The 25,141-nt window shown below is 47.0% G+C and overlaps 1 protein-coding gene across 5 annotated transcripts in view; it reads right to left on the bottom strand.

Moving 5' to 3' along the window:
- The window catches only part of EIF4G1 (eukaryotic translation initiation factor 4 gamma 1), a 134,391-nt gene that overhangs the window by 56,772 nt on the left and 52,478 nt on the right, over positions 1–25,141 (bottom strand). For all 5 annotated transcript variants that reach the window (XM_081329139.1, XM_081329142.1, XM_081329143.1 and 2 more), the window contains 4 exons: positions 20,988–21,088; positions 5,805–5,897; positions 3,931–3,997; positions 610–1,503 (listed from right to left, as the gene is read on the bottom strand). In XM_081329139.1, coding sequence (XP_081185265.1) covers positions 610–1,503; positions 3,931–3,997; positions 5,805–5,897; positions 20,988–21,088 — 1,155 coding nt within the window. The remainder of the gene's footprint in view (positions 1–609; positions 1,504–3,930; positions 3,998–5,804; positions 5,898–20,987; positions 21,089–25,141) is intronic.

Raw genomic sequence — 25,141 nt, 5'->3', positions numbered from 1 at the left:
AAACCTGGTAGCGTATAGTCAAGGCTACGGTCTTCCCAGTTGCAATGTACGGCAGTGAAAGTTGGACCATAAAAAAGGCTGAGCGCCAAAGAATTGAGGCCTTTGAAGTATGGTGCTGAAGACGACTCCTGCGAGTCCCTTGGACTGCAAGGAGATCAAACCGGTCAGTCCTAGAGGAGATCAACCCTGACTGCTCTTTAGAAGGCCAGATCCTGAAGCTAAAACTCAAATACTTTGGCCACCTAATGAAGAGGAAGGACTCCCTGGAGAAGAGCCTAATGCTGGGAAAGATCGAGGGCAATAGAAGAAGGGGACGACAGAGAATGAGGTGGCTGGATGGAGTCACTGAAGCAGTAGGCGTGAGCCTAAATGGACTCCAGAAGATGGTAGAGGACAGGAAGGCCTGGAGGAACGTTGTCCATGGGGTCGCGATGGGTCGGACATGACTTCGCAACTAACAACAGTAGCATCATCAGTGCTTGCCCAGCCCTGATGGATGTTATACCTCGTTTGGGCAACGAGGCTCAGAGAGCACCACTCTGCACCTCACGGACATCTCAAAGGCTAAGACTGCATCCATCTGCGTGGGAGGCCGCTGTGGGTACTCACCTTGCGTCGTCACTTCCGTGGTCTCCAAGGGTTGGGCAGCTGCCGGTTGGGCACTCTGCTCCGGGACCTCGGCCGTCTCCTCCACTTCCTCCTCAGCCTCGGCCTCGGCCTCCTCTTCTCCTACAGCAGGCGTGGCAGCCACCGGGACAACCACCTCCCCGGGCTTTGCCTCTTCGGGTTCCGAGATGGGGCTGATATCCGATTCGGGCGGTTCCTCCGGCTTTTCAGCCTCTTGCTTCTCCGGGGTCCCAAGCCCGCAAGGCACGGCCTCCTCCTCCTCCTCCTCCTCCACCTCCTCTTCCGGTTCAGCGATGGGGGATTCCATGGCCGGTTCCGGCTGGGAGGGAGGCGGTACCTCAGCCACCGCCTCCAGCAGCTCCTCTTCTAAGACTCCATTTGACTCGATGGCCCCTTCGGCCACCTCCTCCGGGCAAGGAGAAGGAACGGGAGGCGCACAGGGCAGCGTTAGGGGGGGCTCCTCGGGTTGAAAAACCTCCTGTTGGGGGGTAACCACCGTCTCTTCTTCTGCTACTGCTGCTGCCACTTCCTCATCCACCAGCGTTTCCGGGAGCGGCTGGGGAGGAATCTCCAAAACGGGGCTAGCAGCGACCTCTTCCCGAGGCTCTGTGTCCAAAACGAAGGACTCCGGAGGGGGCACAAGACCCCCGGGCACTGTAGTGGTGGCGCTAATGGGCTCAAGGATGTCTTCAGGGACCTCCAGCAGCTCCTCTCTAGTGTCCACAGCAACAGGGCTCTCTGGGCGCACCAGCGTCACAGCGGCCGGCTGCACAGGCTCCACCTCGGTCAGGGGCGGAGGGGGAGACGGGGAAGCGGATTTACTCGTCTCCAAGGATACCGGTTTACTTACGACTGGGCTGGCCTTGGAACGGTCATCTGGTGGGAAAGAGAAAGAAGCAAGTTGAGTCCTCTAGAGCAAGGGGCGGTCCTCAACCTTGGCAACTTTTAAGACTTGTGGACCTCAACTCCTAGAATTCCTCGGCCAGCTTTGTGGCCATTAAGTCGAGGAGTCCCTGTACAGTGATTTCTCACTCCGGTCTCAGCTGACCCATTTTAGAAGAGTCTGCCTCCTAGTGGCCATACGTAGACTAGAGCAGGGCTCTTCAAACTTGGCCCTTTTATGACTTGTGGACTTCAACTCCCAGAATTCCTCAGGCAGCAGAGTTGAAGTCCACAAGTCATAGAAGGGCCAAGTTTGAAGACCCCTGCTCTTCAAATTTGGTAGCCTTTCAGTCTTGTGGACTTTAACTCCCAGAATTCCTCAGGCAGCGGAGTTGAAGTCCACAAGTCATAGAAGGGCCACATTTGAAGACCCCTGCTCTTCAAATTTGGTAGCCTTTCAGTCTTGTGGACTTTAACTCCCAGAATTCCTCAGGCAGCGGAGTTGAAGTCCACAAGTCATAGAAGGGCCACGTTTGAAGACCCCTGTTCTTCAAATTTGGTAACCTTTCAGTCTTGTGGACTTTAACTCCCAGAATTCCTCAGGCAGCGGAGTTGAAGTCCACAAGTCATAGAAGGGCCAAGTTTGAAGACCCCTGCTCTTCAAATTTGGTAGCCTTTCAGTCTTGTGGACTTCAACTCCCAGAATTCCTCAGGCAGCGGAGCTGAAGTCCAGAAGTCATAAAAGGGCCACGTTTGAAGACCCCTGTTCTTCAAATTTGGTAACCTTTTGAGTCTTGTGGACTTCAACTTCCAGAATCCCTCAGCTTCTAGGAATTGAAGTCCACAAGTCTTAAAGCTGTCACGGCTGGAGACTGCTGCTCTAAACCAGGGGTCCCTAACCCCTGGGCTGCAGCCCACTATACCGGGCCATGACCCATTCGGAACCAGGCCCCAGAAGCGGTGGGAGAGCACGCCCGCATTCCCACTTGCATGAGCGGCGGCCGGCGAACCTGCGCTCTCCATTTGCGCAAGTGGTGGGCGCGCTCCTCTGCCACTCGCGCAAATGGAGCTGCGCATGTGCGCTTGCCCACCATTTGTGCAGAACCATTCCCTCTCCCTCCCCTCTCCCCCCCCCCACCGGTCCACAAAGCCAAAACGTTTGGTGACACTCTGCTTGAAACCACAAGACAAAACTGAATTCCACCACCAGTAATTTAATTAGCTGGGCCTTCCACAGATACTTTGCATGCTGATCCACGGGCAAATCATTTCCTTTTGTTCCAAGTAATAAGATTCCAAATGGACCAAGAATCCTAGGATTCGGGATTGTGTTGCAGAGGTAGTCCTCGACTTACGACCACAACCTGAGCCCAAAAATTTCCGTTGCTAAGGGAGACATTTGCAAAGTGAGATTTTTGCCCCACTTTATCACCTTTCTTGCCAGTTGTTAATCTCCCCCCCCCCAGTGACTTTGCTTGTCCGAAAGTGGCAAAAGGTGACCACATGATCCCCGGGACGCTGCAACCGTCATAAAGATGAGTCAGTTGCCAAGCGTCTGAATTTTAAACATGTGACTGTCGGAATGCTGCAATGGTTGTTAAGTGTGAAAAGGGGTCCTAAGTCCATTTTTTCAGTGCCGCTGCAACTCAGAACGGTCACTAAGCATCTTCCAAAAGTCTTGGAATGACAAAAGGAAAAGCGAAAACCTCTTAACTGCTGTAAGTGCCAGCTCCACAGAGGCAAATAAGACAGACAAAAGTAACTAACCAAAGAGAGGAGCAGCCTAGAACTAAGGAGAAATTTCCTGACAGTTAGAACAATTAACCAGTGGAACAACCTGCCTCCAGAAGCTGTGAATGCTCCAACACTGGAAGTTTTTAAGGAGAGACTGGACAGCCATTTGTCTGAAATGGTATAGGACTGTGGTGGCGAACCTATAGCACGCGTGCCACCGGTGGCACGCAGAGCCCTCTTTGTGGGCACACGCACTGTTGCCCCAGTCCTAGACTTTCAGCTGGGTTTTATAAAGTTTTCACTTTAGGGCCTCCACTGCCGTGTACCAAAAAAAAAAAAAAAAAGATTCAATCAATCCATTTCAACTTCTCGCGGGGAAAAAAAAGTTCTCACAAAGTTGGAATTGATTGATTGAACTTTTTAGTCCCACCCAGTCTGCCGTTACCACCGCAGCCACACCCACCCAGCACCCGACGATACGTAAGTGGGTTTTGGGTTGTGATTTGGGCACTCGGTCTCTAAAAGGTTCGCCATCACTGGTATAGGATTTCCTGCCTGAGCAGAGGGTTGGACTAGATGACCTCCAAGGTCCCTTCCAACTTTATTATTTACAAAGTAGGGCTGTGGATGCACTATCACACAGACACACACCAAACAGTTCTGCCATATATCAATGGTCCATCGTACCTTGGCGGACAATAACTGCTACATGGGGTGTCTCCCCGTTGGCCTGTGGCTCTGAACCGCTTCCGGCCTGGGAAAACAGAAGGGGGGGGGGAAGGAGGATTAATAAGTCCCCGAAACAAATACAAATTTCTCTCTTTCTCTCTCTTACACACACAGAAACACACACACGGGCAAAGCAGATGATTTATCCTATCGGTAGCTATTATCAGATGTACGTGAACCAAACTTCTAGGTGTTGGGACTGCAGTTCCAGGAATTTTTCTGGCTAGGAATTCCAAGAGAGCAGATGAGATTCGACACAACTCTAGGGTGTGGGACTGGCTAAAGCTGAGCTGGCAAGGCGATTTTGAGTATCGAGAGGAATGGACTTTCCAATATCTGGGCAGAGTCACCGCTTGGCTGTGTGCAGAGGAAGGGACAGCTTCATCCATTCGTTACGCTAACTTTAAGGGTTTGGAAAAACAGCTGCAGTGCTTGAGTTAGTAACGCAGAAGTTAAGGGAATGTGCTTTCCCCATTGACTTTGTTTGTCAGAAGATTGCAAAAGGTGATCACATGCTTCCGGGACGCGGCAACCGTGATAAATACAGATAGCCCCTGAGTTATCTTATCGACAGTTAGAACAATTAACCAGTGGAACAACCTGCCTCCAGAAGCTGTGAATGCTCCAACACTGGAAGTTTTTAAGAACAGATTGGACAGCCAATTTGTCTGAAATGGTATAGGGCCGTGGTGGCGAACCTATGGCATGCGTGCCACAGGTGGCACGTGCGCCATCACCCCAGTCCTAAGCCTTCAGCTGGGTTTTATAAAACCTTTTCGCTTTAGGCCTCCACCGTGTGCAAAAAAAGAGAGAAAAAGTTCAATCAATCAATCAATTTCAACTTCTCGCGGGGAAAAAAAGATCTCGCAAAGTTGGAATTGATTGATTGAACTTTTTAGTCCCACCCAGTCTGCCATTACCACCACAGCCACACACACCCAGTGGGCCACGCTCACCCAAAGGGCCACGTCCACCCGGCACTCGACGATACATAAGTGGGTTTTGGGTTGCAGTTTGGGCACTCGGCCTCTAAAAGGTTCGCCATCACTGGTATAGGGTTTCCTGCCTGAGCAGGGGGTTGGATTAGATGACCTCCCAGGTCCCTTCCAACTTTATTATTATTATAATAGTTACAACCACAATTGAGCCCAACATGTATGTTGCTAAGTGAAGCACTGGTTGAGCGAATTTGCCCCATTTTACAACTTTTTTTGGCCACGGTTGTTAAGCGAATCATTGCATTTGTGAAATCAGTAACGTGGTTGTTTAAGTGAATCCGAATTCCCCACTGACTTTGCTCGTCAGAAGGTCGCAAAAGGGGATCGTGTGACCCCAGGACGCTGCGACCGTCATGAATATGAACCAGTTGCCAAGCGGCTGAATTTTGATCACTTGATCTGGGGGTGCTGCGGTGGTCGTAAAGTGTGAAAAACGGTCATAAGTCGCTTTTTCCCCCCGGGGCCGTTGTAACTTTGAACCGTCACTAAATGAACGGCTGTAACTCGAGGACTCCCTGTGTGAGCTATGGATTGGACGTTTTTAGGACGATATTGGACAACCCTTTGTCTGAAATGGTATACAGGTTTCCTGCTTGTTCAAGGGTTGGACTAGAAGACCTCCAGGGCCCCTTCCTTCCAACTCTTGTTATTTTGTCATTCTTCCTGCATCAGAGATGGATTCCTAGGGCTCACCCATAACGAACGTTGGCTGTGACTGAATCCCGGAGCTTTTGTATTATAAACACCGGGGGGGAGGGGGAAACAACAACAACGATCCGCCAAAGCGGGACATATTCGGAAGAGGAATGGGATGGAGGAAACCAACTTCCTTACCTGAGGAGGAGTTGGGGTAGAAGAAGTCCTAGCTCCAGACATTATTTCCTCTGTGATATCTTTGCCACCCTGATTCGGATCTCGTATTCGGATCTGCCGGACCAGAAGTGTGGGGGGGGGGAGGGGAGAGAGAAACAGAGAAGACATGCTTTATACGCAGGGAGACCAAGCTTGAAGAGATGCCTACTACAAGCATTCTGGGTCTTCTAGCCCAGGGTTTCTGCGACCTTGACAACTTTGTGGACTTCAGTTCCCAGATGGCTGAGGAATTCTGGGAGCTGAAGTCCACAAGCCTTAAAAGCTGTCAAGGTTGCAGAAAACCCTGGGCTAGTCCAACCATTAGGATACAGACATCAACAATAATAGCCTTTAATGCAGGGGTCCACGGCCCGTTACCGGCCCTTGAGCCATTTGAAACTGGGCCATGGAAGTTTATAGTTTATAGTTTATTAAATTTTTATACCGCCCTTCTCCCGAAGGACTCAGGGCGGTGAACAGGGCATATAATAAAAATACAGAAATACAAAAGTTAAGAGAAAATTAAATTATTGCCCAAATAAAACAATAAAAATATACAAATATTAAAACCCTAAGTTAACTCCCCATCAGGCCAGGCCAGCTTGTTCAAATAAATGGGTCTTTAGGCCGCGCCGGAAGGAGCGGAGATCCGGTGCCATCCGGAGCTCAACTGGCAGTTGATTCCACAAAGCCAGGGCGGCCACAGAGAAGGCCCTCCCCCTGGGGGCCACCAGCCGGCATTCCCTGACCGGAGGCACCGTAAGGAGGCCCTCTCTGTGGGAACGCACAGGGCAGAGGGGAGTCGACGCTGGCAGCAGGTGGTCCCCAAGGTATTCCGGACCCATGCCATGTAAGGACTTAAAAACCATCACCAAGACCTTGAACCTCACCCGGAAGACAACTGGTAGCCAATGCAGCTCGCAGAGCAAAGGTGTAACATGGGAGTACCGGGAAACTCCCAAGACAACTCTCGCGGCCGCATTCTGTACCAGTTGGAGCCTCCGAGTGGTCTTCAAGGGAAGCCCCATGTAGAGAGCATTGCAATAGTCAAGATGAGAGGTCACGAGCGCATGAGTGACCGTACACAGGGCATCCCGGTCCAGATAGGGCCGCAACTGACGCACCAGGCGAACCTGAGCGAAAGCCCCCCTAGTCACGGCTACTATGTGGTCTTCTAAGGTAAGCCGTGAATCTAGGAGGACTCCCAAGTTGCGAGCCCTATCCACGGGGGGTAAAAACAAGCACGTCTGCACATCCCCACTTGCGCGAGCAGCGGGCAAAGGTGTGCGCCCCCGTGCTCTACTTGCGCAAATGGTAACGGTGCGCGCTCACACCCTTGCCTGCTGCTCACCTGGAACCATCCCCATCTCCCCTCACATCCAACCGGTCCACAAAGCCGAAAAAATTTGGGGAACTCTGCCTTAATGGATCAACCCCCCCCCCACCCCAAATTCTTCAGCTCAGCGTAGTTAATTCCAAGAATGGCCCTACAAAAAAATGACAAGACAGAAATATCAGCAAGGTGCCTGTGGATCCTTAGCGGCTGTTATTTCAAGCTACCACTCCTCGGGATGTCGTTAAAACTCTGTGGGTATCACGGCTTGCAGACGGCCGCTCAAGACTTATATGCCGCTTCGCAGCCCCTCTCTAAGCGGTTTTACAGTCAGCATATTTGCCTCCCCCCACCCTCAACAATCCGGCTCCTCATTTTACCGACCTCGGAAGGACGGAAGGCTGAGTCGGCCTCGAGCCGGTCAGGATCGAACTGCCAAACTGCAGGCAGCCGGCAGTCAACAGAAGTAGCCTGCAGTACTGCCTTTTAACCACTGTGCCACCAGGGCTCATTTCCTGACCTCTAACGGACTCCTCCAATCCCACCTTCCCGGCTCCCCCAACAACTTGAAAAGAGATTCTGGCCCGCCAGGTATATCTTACAAGTAGCGACAGTCTTGAAGGCGGAGATCAGAAAAGGGAAGGGCCAGCTGCCCGTGGTCCACGTTGAGGCCAGCAGTCAACCAACGACAACTTGTCCTTGGCAAGGGCCTCACACTACCCATGACAGGAGGTTAAACCTCCCAGAAGCCAGCGGCAGCCATGTCTTTCAAAGCTTGGCACTTCTTCCAGGCTGGCCCTTCCTCCCGCCCTACCACAGGGCTGAGGCCAGGAGGAAGCACTTTCTTCCTCCTGGCCCTAAACGCCCAGGGTGGGTGGCTGCAGGAGGAAGAAAAGGGGAGAGCGGTCCTTAGCAGCCACCGATGAGGTCACAAGCAAGCTCTGTTGGGCAGACAAGGACACAGCAGCTGAGTGAGGTAATCAACACCTTCATTAGGGCTTAAGGGCCAGGAAGCAGGGTCTACGACAGGGGTAGGCAAGCTCGGCTCTTTGATGACTTCAACTCCCAGAATTCCTGAGCCAGCATGGGGGAGCTATGGCCCCCTACGTGACTTGTGGACTTACACTCCCAGAATTCCTCAGCCCAGGCACGCTGGCTTGAGGAATTCTGGGAGTTGGAAGTCCACGAGTCAGAAAAGTGCCGAGCTTGCCTACCCCTGGTCTATGACAACTCGCCACGGCCAACTTGCTACTGGCAACTCGCCATAGCCAACTCACCGCAGCCAACCGCGTTGCAGGACAACTCGCCACGGGACAAGAGTTACGCTAGTATTAAAATAAAAGAGTGGAAGAGAATCATTAAAGAAAAGGGTGCCAAAGGAGGAACAAAATGAAACGGGAGTGACAAAACTTAAAATAAATGTTCTAATTATTCTAAATAGTGAAACTGAACTGTTGGAATCGTCCCACAGCGAGTTGTCCTACGGCGAGTTGGTTGCGGCGAGCTTCCCAGTCCGCAGAAAGCACAACCGTCAAATAGAGGCCTGAAATTGTTAACACATTTTTTTTTAAAAAAGCAATAAAAGTATATATAAGGTGCACTATTCCTGCGTGATATACATTAACCGCGATACAAACGGCATTGGCAATCACCGACTGTCTGAACGTCTGTGGAGATTCTCAATCTTCCAGGTCACGGATTTCCCACAGGTGCTTTTCCAAAAGGCAAACTGGACTTTCTTGGGAGTTTTGTTTCCCCCCCCCCCTTGAAAACGTTTCGCTTCTCATCCAAGAAGCTTCTTTGGTTCTTCTGAAGTTCAGTTCTTCTGAAGGAGCTTCTTGGATGAGAAGCCTGCCGTGGGCGCAAGGGGAGACGCCAGTTCCGAACAGGCTGCAGCCCAAAGGTTGGGGACCCCTGATCGAAGGTTCAATAAAAAGGTAAAGGTAAAGGCTCCCCCGCACATGCGTGCTAGTCTTTTCCGACTCTAGGGCCCGGTGCTCATCTCCGTTTCAAAGCCGAAGAGCCAGCGCTTGTCCGAGGACGTCTCCGTGGTCATGTGGCTGGCATGACTAGACGCCAAAGGCGCACGGAACGCTGTTACCTTCCCACCGGAGCGGTCCCTATTTTTCTACTTGCATTTTTACGTGCTTTCGAACTGCTAGGTTGGCAGAAGCTGGGATGAGTAATAAGCGCTCACTCTGTTACGCGGCACTCGGGATTCAACCCGCCAAACTGCGGGTTAGCTGATTTTTGCCCCCTTTTACGACCTTCCTTGCCACAATTGTTAAGTGAATGACTGCAGTTGTTAAGTTAGTAAATCTTGTTATTTTCTGCAGCCTTTTAAGATGATTTGTGTCAGGCAAAGGAATTCACTGGTGAAAGCCATTCTGTTTGGATGAGTTAACGCTGCAAGCAGTCCCCGATTTAACGACCACAACTGAGCCCAAAGGTTCTGTTGCTAAGCAAGACGTTGGGGTTCGGTGAATTCTGCCCCCTTTTACGACCTTCCTTGCCACGTTTGTTAAGAGAATCACTGCAGCTGTTAAGCGAGTGACACAGGGTTGTTAAGTGGATCCGGCCGTCCCACTGACTTGGCTTGTCAGGAGTTCCGAAAAAAAGGGGGGGATTGTCAGATGACCCCGGGACACGGCGACCGTCACAAATGTGAGTCAGTTGCCAAGCGCCTGAATTTTCTTTGCGTGACCTTGGGGATGCTGCAATTAAGTGTGAAAAAACATCCGTAAGTCACTTTTGTTTTTTCTTCCAGCGCCCTTGCAAGTTTGAACGGTCAATAAATGGGACTATTGTTAAGTGGGGGGGGGACTCCCTGTAAAAGGAAACCAGGCTGCAAATGGACGGGGCGGCTGAGCACCGTCGCAGCTGACAGCAGCCAGAGCACAGAGCGACTCAAAAGTAGCAGCGAAAGATCAGAAGATGGAGAGAGAGAGAGATCCGGCCCACAGCATCGCCCAGAGTCGGACTCGGCTGAAGGGTTAAATCATCCATCATCATCATCATCATCATCATCATCATCATCATCATCTCAGAAGATTCGTCTCCGCTGGTTGGTTTCGTGTTGACTTTATCTGAGGCTCTGAATTTATTTTCAGTATCGTATTGCCAGGTTAACATCTTCCCGCCATACCTGGGGGGGGGGGGTGTCCGTTTTTCTCTTGACCTTAAAACAGGGACAGCCAGTTCGTAAGGTGTCCGGGAAGTAATTTAACCCTTTCTGACCTGTTGAACAGCCACAGAGGCGAAACCTGTTTTACTACAAATGGCTGCTTTTTTTTTTTTTTGATGGCGTGGGAAGCATTTTTACATTTTATTTTCAGGGAACGGAGAGAAACTACCTTGCTAAAATTCAGTCCCTAATTAAAATTTTGACGGAGCCGTCTCAGGAACTGCCAAAGGGGGTTCTGGCAATCGCCCCTTGCATAAAACAAAATACTGGGAATTAAATACAGTTTTGAAGGAATGATGGGAGCTAACACAGATGGGAACATTAACTCTTTTAAACAGAGAAAAGAATATACCTAGCTATGTTTCTACTTGGAAACTGCTCCTAGACTTTGGTGCTCCAAAAAAAAAAAAAAAAGAAAAAAAGAAAATGATATTGTAAAATGCTATGTAGACAGTTTGAAACTTAACATTAAGAAAACCTAGATCATGGCATCCGGCCCTCTCAATTCCTGGCAAATAGATGGGGAAGAAATGGAGATAGTGACAGATTTTATTTTCCTGAGCTCCAAGATCACTGCAGATGGGGACTGCAGCCAAGAAATTAAAAGACGCTTGCTCCTGGCAAGGAAAGCTATGGAAAATCTAGACAGCACACTAAAAAGCAGAGACGTCACCCTGTCAACAAAAGTGTATATAGTCAAGGCTATGGTCTTCCCAGTTTCAATGTATGGCTGTGAAAGTTGGACCATAAGAAAGGCTGAGCGCCAAAGAATTGAGGCCTTTGAACTGTGGTGCTGGAGAAGACTCCTGCGAGTCCCTTGGACTGCAAAGCGATCAAACTGGTCAGTCCTAGAGGAGATCAACCCTGACTGCTCTTTAGAAGGCCAGATCCTGAAGTTGAAGCTCAAATACTTTGGCCACCTAATGAGAAGGAAGGACTCACTGGAGAAGAGCCTAATGCTGGAAAAGGTTGAGGGCAAGAGAAGAAGAAGGGGACGACAGAGAATGAGGTGGCTGGATGGAATCAATGAAGCAGGAGGCGTGAGCTTAAATGGACTCCAGAAGATGGTAGAGGACAGGAAGGCCTGGAGGAACATAGGGTCGCGTTGGGTCGGACACAACTGCGCAACTAGCAACAACAACAACAAAAATATAGGCAGTGACTGGGCAAATGATATGCATGGCAGAAAGTCAAACACAGGGTTTGCGATATTGTTTGCTGGCATCGTAATTGGATGGAAATCCAGAAAACAATCTTCAGGAGCACTTTATAGCATTGTCTGAAGCATGTTCTGAATTAACTTGGTATGTCCAATTGCTCAGAAATGTGCATATTGATGTGAAAGAAGCTGTGCCAGTGTTGTGAGGACAACGTCGCATGTATAAAGATGGCAACGGGAGAACACATGGGAAGCAGAAGCAAACATGTAGACATAAAATGCAGGCAAGCGTCAAGAGTGTGTAAAAGCATTTCGGTTAATAGCTGTTTAGCTTTACATGGGAGGAGTGTCAAGATAATGATTTAAAAGCTAACCAGCTTATGTAATGTAAGATGTAATGATGGAGATGACTCAGCAGAGTCTGTGTCTCTTTAAGAGTCAGCAGGGTCTGTGTCTCTTTAAGAGCCTTTGTATGAAAGGGAAGGCTGCTGTGCTCTTTCTCTTCTGTTTCCGGCTGTAACTGCTGTGTGTTGGAGCTTGCTGTATTAACACGTGTATGTATATGAACACGTGTATGTATGATATTGTGGATAGTGTAAGATAAACCACCATTTATTATAGACCACTGTTTACTGTGTTTACTCCTCGCGCAATAAGACTGTGCACATTCTGACAGACTTTTTAAGTTTTCTCAAACAGAATAGAACAGAATACTTTATTTGGATAAGTGTGACTAGACATTCAAGGAATTTGTCTCTGGTGCCAAAGCTCTTAGTGTACATGCAAAGCAACACACTAATAACGATCATCATACCAATAAGAGCTGCAGTAAAGAAGGTAAGGATAATAATAATAATACTTAGTTTGCTGATAAGGAAATCACAAGTATTTATTAAGGATGCAAACATAAAAAGTTGAGGCTGTAATTCTATTTTGTTTTACTGGATTGAAAAAAGCTGGAGGTCAATGCTTTTCCCCCTCTTTCCTACTTACCCTACAGCTCTCTTCCCCCCCATCTTTTCCTTTCTCACTTCCCTACTACCTATATTTCTATTTCTATTTTACATTATCTCAAAAAAAAATAATGTATGTTATGTATGAAAAAAGAGTATGCTGCAGTTTTAAAATTAGCCTGATAAGCATATTCGGGGAAGGCTAAATGAAATTTAGTAGCTCCTCCAGGGAAACTTAGGATGGATCTGAAGCAAGAATTGCTCGAATCCTTTTATAAGAAGCTCAGCGCTGGGAACCACACCAATGTAAACACCCGCCATTATTAGGCGGGTCCAAATTGGCGGAAGTAAAATTGCAGCATTCTGTCCCTTTGCAGAGACTGAGGGGGTTTGCCAAGGGATGGCCCTTTAGTGACAGACAGTTTAATAGGCCCATTTGCAATGGTACTTTGCACCTGAAAATGTTCCAAATGGCTGACCAAGTGAAGGCCAGCCTGAAAATTTAAAAGCAAAGCAAAACAAAACACAGAAAAACAGGATTTTTAGTTTGCGTGGAGTGCATGCCTGCAAGCGTTGAGTCTTTAACTAGATCTTAAGCATCGATTACAGGTACTCCTTGACTTACGAACACAGCTGAGCCCAAAATTTCTGTCGTTGTGTGGGACATTGATTAAGTGACTTTCCCCCCATTTTATGACCTTTCTTGCCGCAGCTGTTAAGTGAATCAATGCAGTTGTTACGTTAGTAACACGGCTGTTAAGTGAATCTGGCTTCCCCATTGACTTGGCTTTTCAGAAGGTTGCAAAAGGGGATCACATGACCCCGGAACATTGCAATGGTCATAATATGAGTCAAAGGCCAAGCGTCTCAATTTTGATCACGTGGCCATAGGGATGCCACAATGGTCGTTAAGTATGAAGAGCCGTGGAGGCGCCGTGGTTAGAATGCAGTATTGCAGGCTAATTCTGCCGACTGCCAGCAATTCCATCCTGACCGGCTCAAGGTTGGACACAGCCTTCCGTCCTTCCAAGTTTGGCAAAATGGGGACCAAGATTGTTGGGGCAAATATGCTGACTTTGTATACTGTTTAGAAAAGGCTGTAAAGCACTGGGAAGCAGTATGTAAGTTTTAAGTGCTGTTATAGTTAATGGACGGGCAGACAGACGGACGGACGGAGTAAGTCTAAGTGCTATTGCGAGAAATGGTCGTAAGTCACATTTTTCAGTGACGTTGTAACTCTGAACAGTCAGTAAACAAACTGTTGTTAAGTCGAGGGCTACCTGTAATTGACTTTTATGAGGCCGCTCAATTCAACCAGGGCACGTGCTGTGTGGACACAATCTAAAGACTCCTTTCAGAGGACTTCCGGGTGCGGCTCCGGAGCCGCGGGTTGCAGACCTGTGCCCTATACCTATTCCCTATTCTATTCCATTAATTTCCTTTTTTTCTATTCTTCTATTCTATTCTATTCTATTCTATTCTATTCTATTCTATTCTATTCTATTCTATTCTATTATTCTATTCTATTCCTATTCCCTATATCTATTCCCTATTCTATTCCATTCCATTCTATCAATTTCCTTATTCTATTCTATTCTATTCTATTCTATTCTATTCTATTCTATTCTATTCTATTCTATTCTATTCTATTCTATTCTATTCTATTTACAATCATTCATTAAAATGGCACTGGGGGAAAAAAGCGACTCTGGGAGTTGAAGTTCACCCATCTCAATGTCGCCAAGGTTGAGGAATTCTGTTTTAAAGCAATGGTTCTCAAACTCTGCGGTACTGCATCTCCCCCAAAATAGTCCATGAATTTGTGGTTGTGTGAAGCCCCACGCTCCCCAAAAGTCATATTTAATTAATATTAGATGATTGACAAGAAATAAAAAGAGGCTACATTTAATTACAGGCAGTCCCTGGATTAAGGACAAGTTCTGTTCCTTAGTCATCTTTAACCTAAATTTGTATGCAAGTCAGAAGTTGTACTTACACATAAACGGCCTACTACTGAAAATGGCAGATGGCTATAGTAACGCAAACTGTTCAGGAACCACGGAAAACAGGCTGTAAATTAAGTGTGCGGCTTCCGCACCCTCTGAAAGCATTATGAGGCTTCAGCTCAAAGAAGGAGAATGCCATCCACCATTTTGATTAATAGGAAGCCCGACTGTATCTAAGGGTTGCCCATAAGATGGATGTTCTTAACTAAGGCACTGCCTGTACATGCAGTCCCCAACTTTATGACCACAGTTGAACTCAAAATGTCTGCTTCTAAGCAAAACAATGCGGTTTGTCCCACTTTGTGACCATTCCTGCTGCAGTTATTAAGTGAATCACTGCCGTGGTTAAGTTCGTAACACGGGTTTTGTTCGGTGAATCGGGCCTCCCCATTGACTTTGCTTGTCAGAGGGTCGCAAAAGGGGATCAAGTGCCTCCGGGACACTGCGACCGTCGTAAGTATGAGTCCGTTGCCACGCATCTGAGGATTCTGATCAGGTGATCACGGGGATGCTGCAATGGTCACAAGTCACTTTTTACAGGGTGGCTGTAACTTTGAACAGTCAATAACTCAATGGTTGTAAGGTGGGGACTACCTGTATTAAATTCCATAATCTATGTATGCCAGGTGTTGTCAAACCTGCTAGCTTATCAAGTAGCAACCACAGGTTTGCAAAAGCTAAAGTGAACAAGCAAAACTGACAGACACCGTGTGTTTGTGAAAGCCTGAGCTGTTATTTTAAAAAAATAAAAAGAAAAAATAACCACCAGGGAATTACAGGGCAGGCATCCTGTTCTAAAGGAAGAGATTTAAATAAAAGCCGCTTCTTAAATTTTGTGTTTCACAGCATGAAAAAGAATAAAAATCTCTATAAACACTTGGAAAAAAAATCTTATAGAACCATCCTTTGTTTACAAATCCGTCATTTATTGTACGTCACATGGTTTTACCACCATAGGATAGTTAAAAAGAAAAAAGCACCATAGGATTTGATCTCAACCCCCATCTATGTCCAAAGGCCAGCAGCATCAGTGGACAAGTGCTTCTGAAAATTCCCACTGGACATATCCACCTCTACACAATGGTGCATTGTGTAGGATGAGAACCACAGATTTTAACTTCGTATTTAAGGCGGATGCTATCATTGCTTCCTCAGTGCCCAATTATTTCACAAGAACTTACTCCTGGAAAATGAACACCTGAACAATATGGGCTGCTCTAAAATATTGGTGATTGACGTGACAGGTTGTCCTCGACTTACAAGAGTTCATTTAGTGGCCTTTCGAAGTTACAACAGCACTGAAAAAGGAGACTTAGGACCATTTTTCACGCTTATGACCGTGGCAGCATCCACAGGCTCATGTGATTTATATTCCGATGTTCAACAACTGACTCACATTTATGACGGTTGCCGTGTCCCGGGGTCATGCGATTCCCTTTGGCGACCTTTCCGACAACCCGGGCTGCTAATTTAACAACTGCCGCGATTCTGTTGACAAATGTGGCAAGAAAAGTTGTAAAATGGGGCAAGACTCACTTAGCAACGGAAATGCGAGGCTCAATTTGTGGCCGAAAGCCGAAGACTACCCGTGTCAGTTCCGACACACGGTCCAAAACCCACTGCCGAAAGCGCTTCACGTGCAGCCAGCTGTCCTTTGAATGGAACTGAGTTTGGAGATCTTATTTACTGTTAAGTTTCTTTCTCACTTCTTAACTGTAGAATCTCGGTGAAGGCACTTTAGTACAAACCAGGCTTCAAAAAGAGGAATAAGACATTCACAAAACTCCCTACAAAATTGTCAGGACACTAGATGAAAACCAGCCTGAAGCCGGTGATAGTATAAGCACAGCACCAAAAACTTGGCCAAAACAGTAATTTTCCTATACTGCGAAAGTGGCTTTAAACATTCTTTTTTTTTTTTTTTGCAGAGAGGAAATTCAAACAGAGCCTCTCTCGCTAAAACTGGGAGCAAGTTTTGTGTGGAAGGAGGGCACGCTCTTTCAGCCTGTCTACTCAAGTTTAAAAGCTTTGGGCCAACCGCTTTCTCTCAGCCCAACCCACTTCACAGGGTTGGCGTGGGATAAACAGGAGGAAGGAATATTAGGCATGTTGGCCGCATTGAGTCATTTAGATAAATAATAAAGGTGAGATAAAGCTTTTAAAAGATAACATATAAATTAAAAAGTAATTAAGCAAAGGAAGGGAAAAAGCAAAGTGGTCCCCTCAAGGTGGATTGTGCCAGCCTTTGCAAAGGGGGAAAAACAACAACCCGATTACTGATTTATCTCACCTGATTCTTCTCCTCCGATGCTGCAACAAGGACCTAAATCAGGGGGCATGAGAGCAACTTCGGCAGAAATACTGCAGGATTCGGGACTTAAAAGAGAAGCAGTCCGGCATTCAACAGTCTTTCTCTCTGCAGAATCCCAGCCTGCTCCTACGGCTCATGTTCCGTCCACCCTTCTGGACTCTTGTACCTCGCTGAACTCTGACCCATCTTGCGACATTTCCCACAAATAGCACGTACACAAACACACACACAGGGCGGGTCCTGTTTCTTCTGCTAAATCCACATCTGGAATCTTCCAAAGGTAAGAAGCTACTGCTTCCCACCAGGCTAAACAACAACAACAACAACTATTATTACTACTACTACTACTACTATTTTTTTAAAAATTATTATTATTGTTATTGTTATTATATTGTTGTTATTATTATTATTATTATTATTATTATTATTATTATTATTATTATTATTATTATTATTATTATTATTATTATTATTATTATACTATTTATTATATCCCACCTTTATCATTTCTGTAAATAATTCATGGCGGTGGACCAATACAATATTCCTTCTTCCCCCTATTTTCCCCACAACCATCCTGTGAGGTGGGACTGAGCTGGGAGTCAGTGACTGGTCCAATGTCACCCAGCCAGCTTTCATGCCTAAAGTGGGACTAGAACTCAAAGTCTCCTGGTGATTGCTCGGAAGTCACCCAGCCAGCTTTCATGCCTTAGGTGGGACTAGAATTCCCAGTCTCCTGCTGATTGGCCAAAAGGCACCCAGCCAGCTTTCACGCCTAACATGGGACTAGAACTCCCAGTCTCCTGGTGATTGGCCAAAAGTCACACAGTGGTTTTCATGCCTAAGGCAGACTAGAACTCACAGTCTCCTGGTGACTGGCCCAAAATCACCCAGCTAGCTTGCATGCCTAGGGCAGAACTAGAATTCAGTCTCCCGGTAATTAGCCCAAAGTCACTCAAGTCGGCTTTCACGCCTAAGGCGGGAGTAAAACTCACAGTCTTCTGGTGACTGGCCCAAAGTCACCCAGCCGCTTTTCATCCCTAAGGCGGGACTAGAACTCACTATCGCCTGGTGATTGGCCCAAAGGTATCCAGCCAGCTTTCCTGCCTAAGTCGGGATTGAAAGTCAAGTGTCGCAGCTTGTAGCCTGGTGCCTTAATCACCTACATAGCTAGCTCACCACACCTGTTGTACCAGGTAGGAAAAAGCATCACTGCATAAAGCCCCAAGGGAAATAACCAGGATATGCCAAGGCTGGCCTTTTGTGAACTTTCCCAGTTCTGTATCTAGAATATGCCAAGCTGACTTTTAAGGGTTGCCCAACAATTTCATTCAGAGGAATGACGTCTGCTGGACACTCCCTGGAAAACATGGATTGGTATGAGCCACAGAGTGAATGAATGGAACATTCTGGAGAATATTAGGGGTTTTTTTTTACATAAAAGTTAATTTAAGGGGACCAGGTCGGGCCACGAGGGTGACCATTATTTCTAGCTATCCATTAAAATCAGAATGACAATCCTTCAGCAGCGACCTCAGTATGCAGATGACACAAACGGCATCGTTTGTGCCAATGGGGGTTGTGTGCGTATTATCATGCCAAGGATCCGATTCACGTAATGACGCCTTTGTGCAAATGACATAAAAGATTGCTGCCCAAATTTGGTACACGGTACTCGTGGTGTCTTTATAGATTTGAAGTTGGGCAGGGTGTGGTTTCACCGGGATAAACCTCTTACTGAAACTTCATTGCAAGTACACAGAATAGAGGGAGCAGGTTACAGTAGGCCTCCATTGGGAACAGAATCTCTGTCGCTAAGGCAGGCGGCAGTTTGCCACAACTGTTAAGCGAATCACTGCAGCTGTTAAATGAATCGCCTGGCTGTTAAGCGAATCCAGCTCCCCCCCCCCCACACACACACATGGTGCTTATTGGAAGCCAGCTGGGAACGAAGCAAATGGCGACCACATGACCCTGGGATGCTGCAGCTGTAAAATACCTGAGAGTTGCTAAGTGCCTGCATTTTCAGTCACGTTGCCATGGGGATGGCTGCCGTGATATCGTTAAGTGCAAGAACCAGTTGTAAGTCACTCTTTTCAGTGCTGTTGTAACTTCAAACAGTTGCCAAATAAACGCATGTCTACCTGTAGTTAGGTGCTGATTAAAGCAATGTATTTAACGGGCTAGTTGTTCTCTTGCGGATGCAAAACCGTAAAAATCAGCTACTGCAGAACACAAGAATATAGCCCTATTTAAATCCTAGTTGTCTTTCTTCTTCCCTTACACCTCCGCGTATCCAACTGCATCCATCTGCCTAGGTAATTCTGAAGGTTATCACTTTCTCCCAGACCAGGGTTAGGCAACCTTGGCTCTTTTATGACTCGAGGACTCCAACTCCCAGAATTCCTGAGCCAGCTTGGCTCAGCTTGGAAACCTCTCCCTTTCCCCTCAGCATGGCTGGCTCAGGAATTCTGGGAGTTGAAGTCCACGAGTCATGAAGCAGCCTAGGCCTAGTCCAGGGGTAGGCAACCTTAGCTCTTTTATGACTCGTGGACTTCAACTCCCAGAATTCCTGAGCCAGCATGGCTCAGCTTGGAAACCTCTCCTTTCCCCTCAGCGTGGCTGGCTCAGGAATTCTGGGAGCTGAAGTCCACCAGTCATAAAGCGGCCTATGCCTAGTCCAGGGGTAGGCAACCTTGGCTCTTTTATGACTCGAGGACTCCAACTCCCAGAATTCCTGAGCCAGCCTGGCTCAGCTTGGAAACCTCTCCCTTTCCCCTCAGCATGGCTGGCTCAGGAATTCTGGGAGTTGAAGTCCACGAGTCATAAAGCAGCCTAGGCCTAGTCCAGGGGTAGGTAACCTTAGCTCTTTTATGACTCGTGGACTTCAACTCCCAGAATTCCTGAACCAGCAAGGCTCAGCTTGGAAACCTCTCCTTTCCCCTCAGCGTGGCTGGCTCAGGAATTCTGGGAGTTGAAGTCCACCAGTCATAAAGCGGCCTATGCCTAGTCCAGGGGTAGGCAACCTTAGCTCTTTTATGACTCGTGGACTTCAACTCCCAGAATTCCTGAACCAGCCTGGCTCAGTTTGGAAACTTCTCCCTTTCCCCTCAGCATGGCTGGCTCAGGAATTCTGGGAGTTGAAGTCCACCAGTCATAAAAGAGCCAAGGTTGCCTACCCCTGTCCCAGGCCCACTTACCTTTATTGGATAGCTGTGTGATAATAAAGGCAGATTTCTCAATTAAACCACCTTGAGCTAAAAAAGTTAAATATAAACCTTAGTGCGGGTAATCCTCGACTTATGACCACAATTGAGCCCCACATTTCTGTGGCTAAGTGGGACATGTGTTAAGTGAGTTTTGCCCCATTTCCGGCCACGGTTATTAAGTGAATCACTGCCGTTAAGTTAGCCACACAGTTGTTAAGTGAATCTGGCTTCCCCATTGTCTCTGCTTGTCAGAAGGTCACAAAAGCGGTTCAAGTGACCCAGGGACACGGCGACCGTCGTATGTATGTGTCGGTTGCCAAACATCTGAATTTTGATCAGGTGATCACGGGGAGACTGCAACAGCCTTGTGAAAAAAGAGTCATAAATCACTTTTTTCACTGCTGTTGTAACTTTGAACAGTCACTAAACGAGCTCTTTCAAGTCAAGGACTATCTGGGCTAATATTCTTAGTCCCTCTCGTTTTAAAGCTTTGAATCACAAACACTAGAACCTGAGTGTACAGATAAATATATTTGATAGAAATATCGAAAAAACTGAATTTTAAATGACTGCCTGACATTGTTAGGATCTGGACAACCCAAAGACCTTCTCGGTTCATTTTCTCTCTTTCAGTATTGATTTTGTTGTCAACCTGAACCAGTATTTTAAACTTTCGATACAGTATTCGTTTCAAAGGCAGGGCATAAATCGTGGAAATAAAAAAAAATAATCAACAGGAAGTAATGGAAGGTGAAAGTAGGGAATGAGAGACAGGTGGGGAAAAAACCAACCAACTAAACAAGGCCTAAATCGGGGGGTCTTCAAACATGGCAACTTTAAGACTTGTGGACTTCAATTCCCAGAATTCCTCAGCCAGCCCTTGGCTGAGGAATTCTGGGAGTTGAAGTCCACAAGTCTTAAAAGTTGCCAAGTTTGAAGACCCCTGGCCTAAATAATGGAAATTTTATTATTCCCCCCCCCCTCCAAGCTGCCTGTCCCCCGTTTCTTACTGTCTTGCGCTCTCGCTTTGGCGGGATCGGTGGCTGTGGGTTCATCATGACTTGGGAAGTTGGGAATTGTTGCACGTTCTGCGCAGGATAATACGCGCCAGCTGAAGGAGAAAAAGAAAAAAGAAAAAAATCCAAGTTATTGCACGGGCATCATATAGGCAGGCTGGGCTTTGAGTCTCTAGCATGTCTGAAGGGTACAAACTTTGTACAGGTAAAGTCCTCCATGTTACGACCACAATTTACGTTGCTAGGTGAAACATTTGCTAAGTGAGCTTTGCCCCATTTTATGACCTTTCTTGCCACAGTCGTTAAGTGAACCGTTGCATTGGCTAAGTTGGTAACACGGTTATTAAGTCAATCTGGATTTCTCCCCCCGCCTAATTGACTTTGCTTGTGAGGTCGGCAAAGGGGATCACGTGATCCCCAGGGACACTGCGACCATCGTAAATATGAGTCAATTGCCAAACGGCCGAATTTTGAACATGTGTCCAAAGGGATGCTGCCATGGTCGAAATTGTGGAAAAACGGCCATAGGTCAACTTTTCACTGCCATCGTAACTCTGAACGGTCACAAAATAAACTCTTGTAAGTCGAGGACTACCTGTACAAACGTGCAGAGTACAAAGTCACCTCTCAGGTAGCCTACAGGTAATCCTCGACTTATGGCTTCAATTGGGACCAGAATCTCCATTGCGAAAGCAAGCTGATTCTTGAGTCACACACCAAATTTTACCACCTTTGGCCACGGGTGTCAAGCAAAGTACTGCAGTCGTTATGAATCATGCAGTTCTTAAGCGAGGCTGGCTTTGATTGTTGGATGTTGGCTGGGAAGGTCATTCACAGCAATCACATACCGCCCCCCAGGATACAACGGTTTGAAAATTCATGCCGGTTGCCAGCACCCAGACTTTGATCACGTGATGGCTGGCAGGCTGCAATGGTTGTTAAGTGGGAAGACTGATCGTAAGTCACTTTTTTTTCAGTCCTGTTGGAACGGTCACTAAACCAATTGTGTAGCCTGTGATGCAAACCACTGTTTGGCCTCCCATACAGCAGTATTCCTGTATTTGAGGGGCTGCCACAAAGAGGAGGGGGTCAAATCATTCTCCAAAGCACCAGAGGGAAGGACAAGAAACAACGGATGAAAACTGACCAAAGAGAGAAGCAACCTGGAATTAAGGAGAAATTTCCTAACAGTGAAGACAATTAACCAGTGGAACAGCTTGCCACCAGAAATAGTGGGCGCTCCATCATGGGAGTTTTTAAGACAATCACCTGTCTGAGATAGTATAGGGCAGAGGTAGGCAACCTTGGCTCTTTTATGACTCATGTACTTCAACTCCCAGAATTCCTGAGCCAGCTGGCTCAAGAATTCTGGGAGTTGAAGTACATATATATAGTTATATTTATATACCGCCCTATTCCCTGAGGACTCAGGGCGGTTTACAGGGAATTAAAAATCCAAAATACAAAAATTAAGAACCAAATTAAAAAATATTAAATTAACCCTGTAGTCAGTTAAAAAGAACCCCAAATTAAAAATTCCTCCTCAGTCTGGGCCATGAGTCATATAAGAGCCAAGGTTGCCTACCCCTGGTATAGGGTCTCCTGCTTGTGCAGGGGGCTGGACTAGAAGACCTCCAAGGTCCCTTCCAGCTCTATTATATTCCACAAGAGAAAAGTGGTTCATTTCTGAGACTCACAAAAATTGACTTTTCTTTTGCTGGCTAAAGTCTCTCCACACAGACAAATTGCAGAAGAACGTAGGCAAGACTGCCAAAATCACGCGTGAGTTTGGGATGAGAGGGGGGAAAAAGGGGCAACATTTTTCAGCTATTTTGAAACCAAAGTGGGGAGACACACGCCTCTATAGTCATGATGCAAAATGGTGCGATTATCCCTGGATCGGCTGACAACTCTTGCCCTACACACACATACACACCGGATAACCCTATCCTCAAACAATCCTGGCCTATAACTTAGGGAAGCTCCTAGCAGAGGTGGGAGAACCCGTACATCTCTGGGATCGGTCAGGAATGTCAAAAACCTGGACCAACAAGCCAAACAAATAAAATGTCCCCTGCGGTTGAGCATCCTTAAGGCACCCCACCCGGGGAACCCCTAATTTGAAGCTGCCACACCCCGTCCCAACTCAGGCCAAGGCATTCTTGAGCACGAAGCTTGGCGATGCTTAAATTCACAAACACACCTGGAGGCACGGAGGAAGAATAAAGCACAGGTGGTCCCCAGCTTATGACTGCCGTTAAGCCCCAAATTTCTGTTGCCGAGCGAAGCGTTTGTGGAGTGGGTTTTGCCCTGTTTTATGACCCTTCTTGCCGCTATTGTTAAGTGACTCAGTGCAGTTGTTAAGTAACACAGTTGTTAAGTGAAGCCGGCTGCCCTGTCGACTTCGCGCCTCAGAAGGTCAGAAAAGGGGATCCTGTGACACCACGACGACCGTCGTAAGAGGCAATTGTCAAGGGCTGAATTTTGATCACGTGACCACGGGGGTGTGGTGGTGCTGCAATGGTTGTTAAGCGTGAAAAATGGTTATAGGTCACTTTTTTTTTTTGAGGTGCTGTTGTAATTTTGAAGAGTCACCAAATGAACTTTTGTAAGTCGAGGACCACACAAGGGCCATCATCTGGAAGGATGTTCTGGCAGAGTGGATCCCAAAGCTTTTCCGAAGTAAAAGCAAAAAAGAAATAGGAAAACTAATACAAGGAAGATCGTTAGTTCAATGTTGGCAGGATTGTCTGGGACACTACCCATCATCTCTCCAGGACCCCTTTTTTTCCTTGTCCCCTTCTGGGAAAAGGGGGGCTTCGTAGTATCCAAAGCAGAACATCCAGATTCAGTCAGTTTGGGTCCATATAGCAGCAACCTTGCTGAACTCTCAAGCTTCCTCTTTCCGCTATGCGTTTAAAATGGACAGTGGTTAATATTTACATGTGTATATGTGTTTGTCAGAATAGAATAGAGCTGGAAGTGAACCTTGGAGATCTTCTAGTCCAGCCCTCTAATCAAGCAGGAGGACCTATACCAGGGGTAGGCAACCTTGGCTCTTTTATGACTTGTGGACTTCAACTCCCAGAATTCCTGAGCTAGCCTGGCTCAGCTTGGAAACCTCTCCCTTTTCCCTCAGCATGGCTGGCTCAGGAATTCTGGGAGTTGAAGTCCTCGAGTCATAAAAGAGCCAAGGTTGCCTACCCCTGACCTATACCATCTTAAGACAAGTGACTTTCTAGCCTCTTCTTAAAAATCTCCAGCGATGGGAGCGCCCACGATTTCTGGGGTTAAGCTGTTCCACTGGTTGATTGTCCTCACTGCTAGGAGGTTTCTCCTTAATTCCAGGTTGTTTCTCTCTGGTCAGTTTCCAGCCATTGTTTCTCGTCCTGCCCTCTGGTGCTTTGGAGAAGAACGTGACCCTCTCTTCTTTGTGGCAGCCCCTCAGACACTGGCACACTGCTATCATGTCTCCCCTATTTCTTCTTTTCTTTAGACTGGCCAAACCCAAGTCCTGCAAGCATTCTTAAAATGTTTTCCGTCTCCAGGGCTTCGATCATCTTAGCTGCTCTTCTCTGAATTTTTTCCAGACTCTCAACATCTTTTTTGTGATACGGTGACCAAAACTGGCTGCAGTATTCCAGGTGTGGTCTTACTAGGGTTTTATAAAACGGTACTAACATTTCGTGTGTTCTTGATTCTCTGCCTGTTTATACAACCCAGGATTATATTAGCTTTTCTGGCTGCTGCTGCACAGTGCTGGCTCATAGTCAAGTGATCGTCCACTAGGACTCCAAGATCCCTCTCAAAGTTGCTGTTTTTGAGCCAAGTCTCACCTAATCTGTACTTGTGCACATTTGAGTTTTCCTGCCTAAATGTAAGACTTTGCTTTTTTCCACATTGAAACTCACTCTTTTGGACAGGGCCCATTGTTCAGGTTTGTCACGATCTTTTTGGATCCTGAGTTTGTCTTCTGGGGTGTTGGCTCCTCCTGTCATCTGCAAATTTGATGAGTTCCCCTTCAATTCCTACATGTACGTTCTGTATGCATATAGCATGTGTATGTGTGTGTTATGTATGTGTATGGGTAGATATATGCTTTCTTTTGAGAGCAGGCAACAGGATTTCATTTTTAATGAGGGCCAGTG

This window comes from Vipera berus (assembly GCF_964194415.1).
Source record: "Vipera berus genome assembly, chromosome: 5".
In the NCBI taxonomy this organism is placed as follows: Eukaryota; Metazoa; Chordata; class Lepidosauria; order Squamata; family Viperidae; genus Vipera; species Vipera berus.
This window is presented reverse-complemented; position numbering and strand designations above follow the sequence as displayed.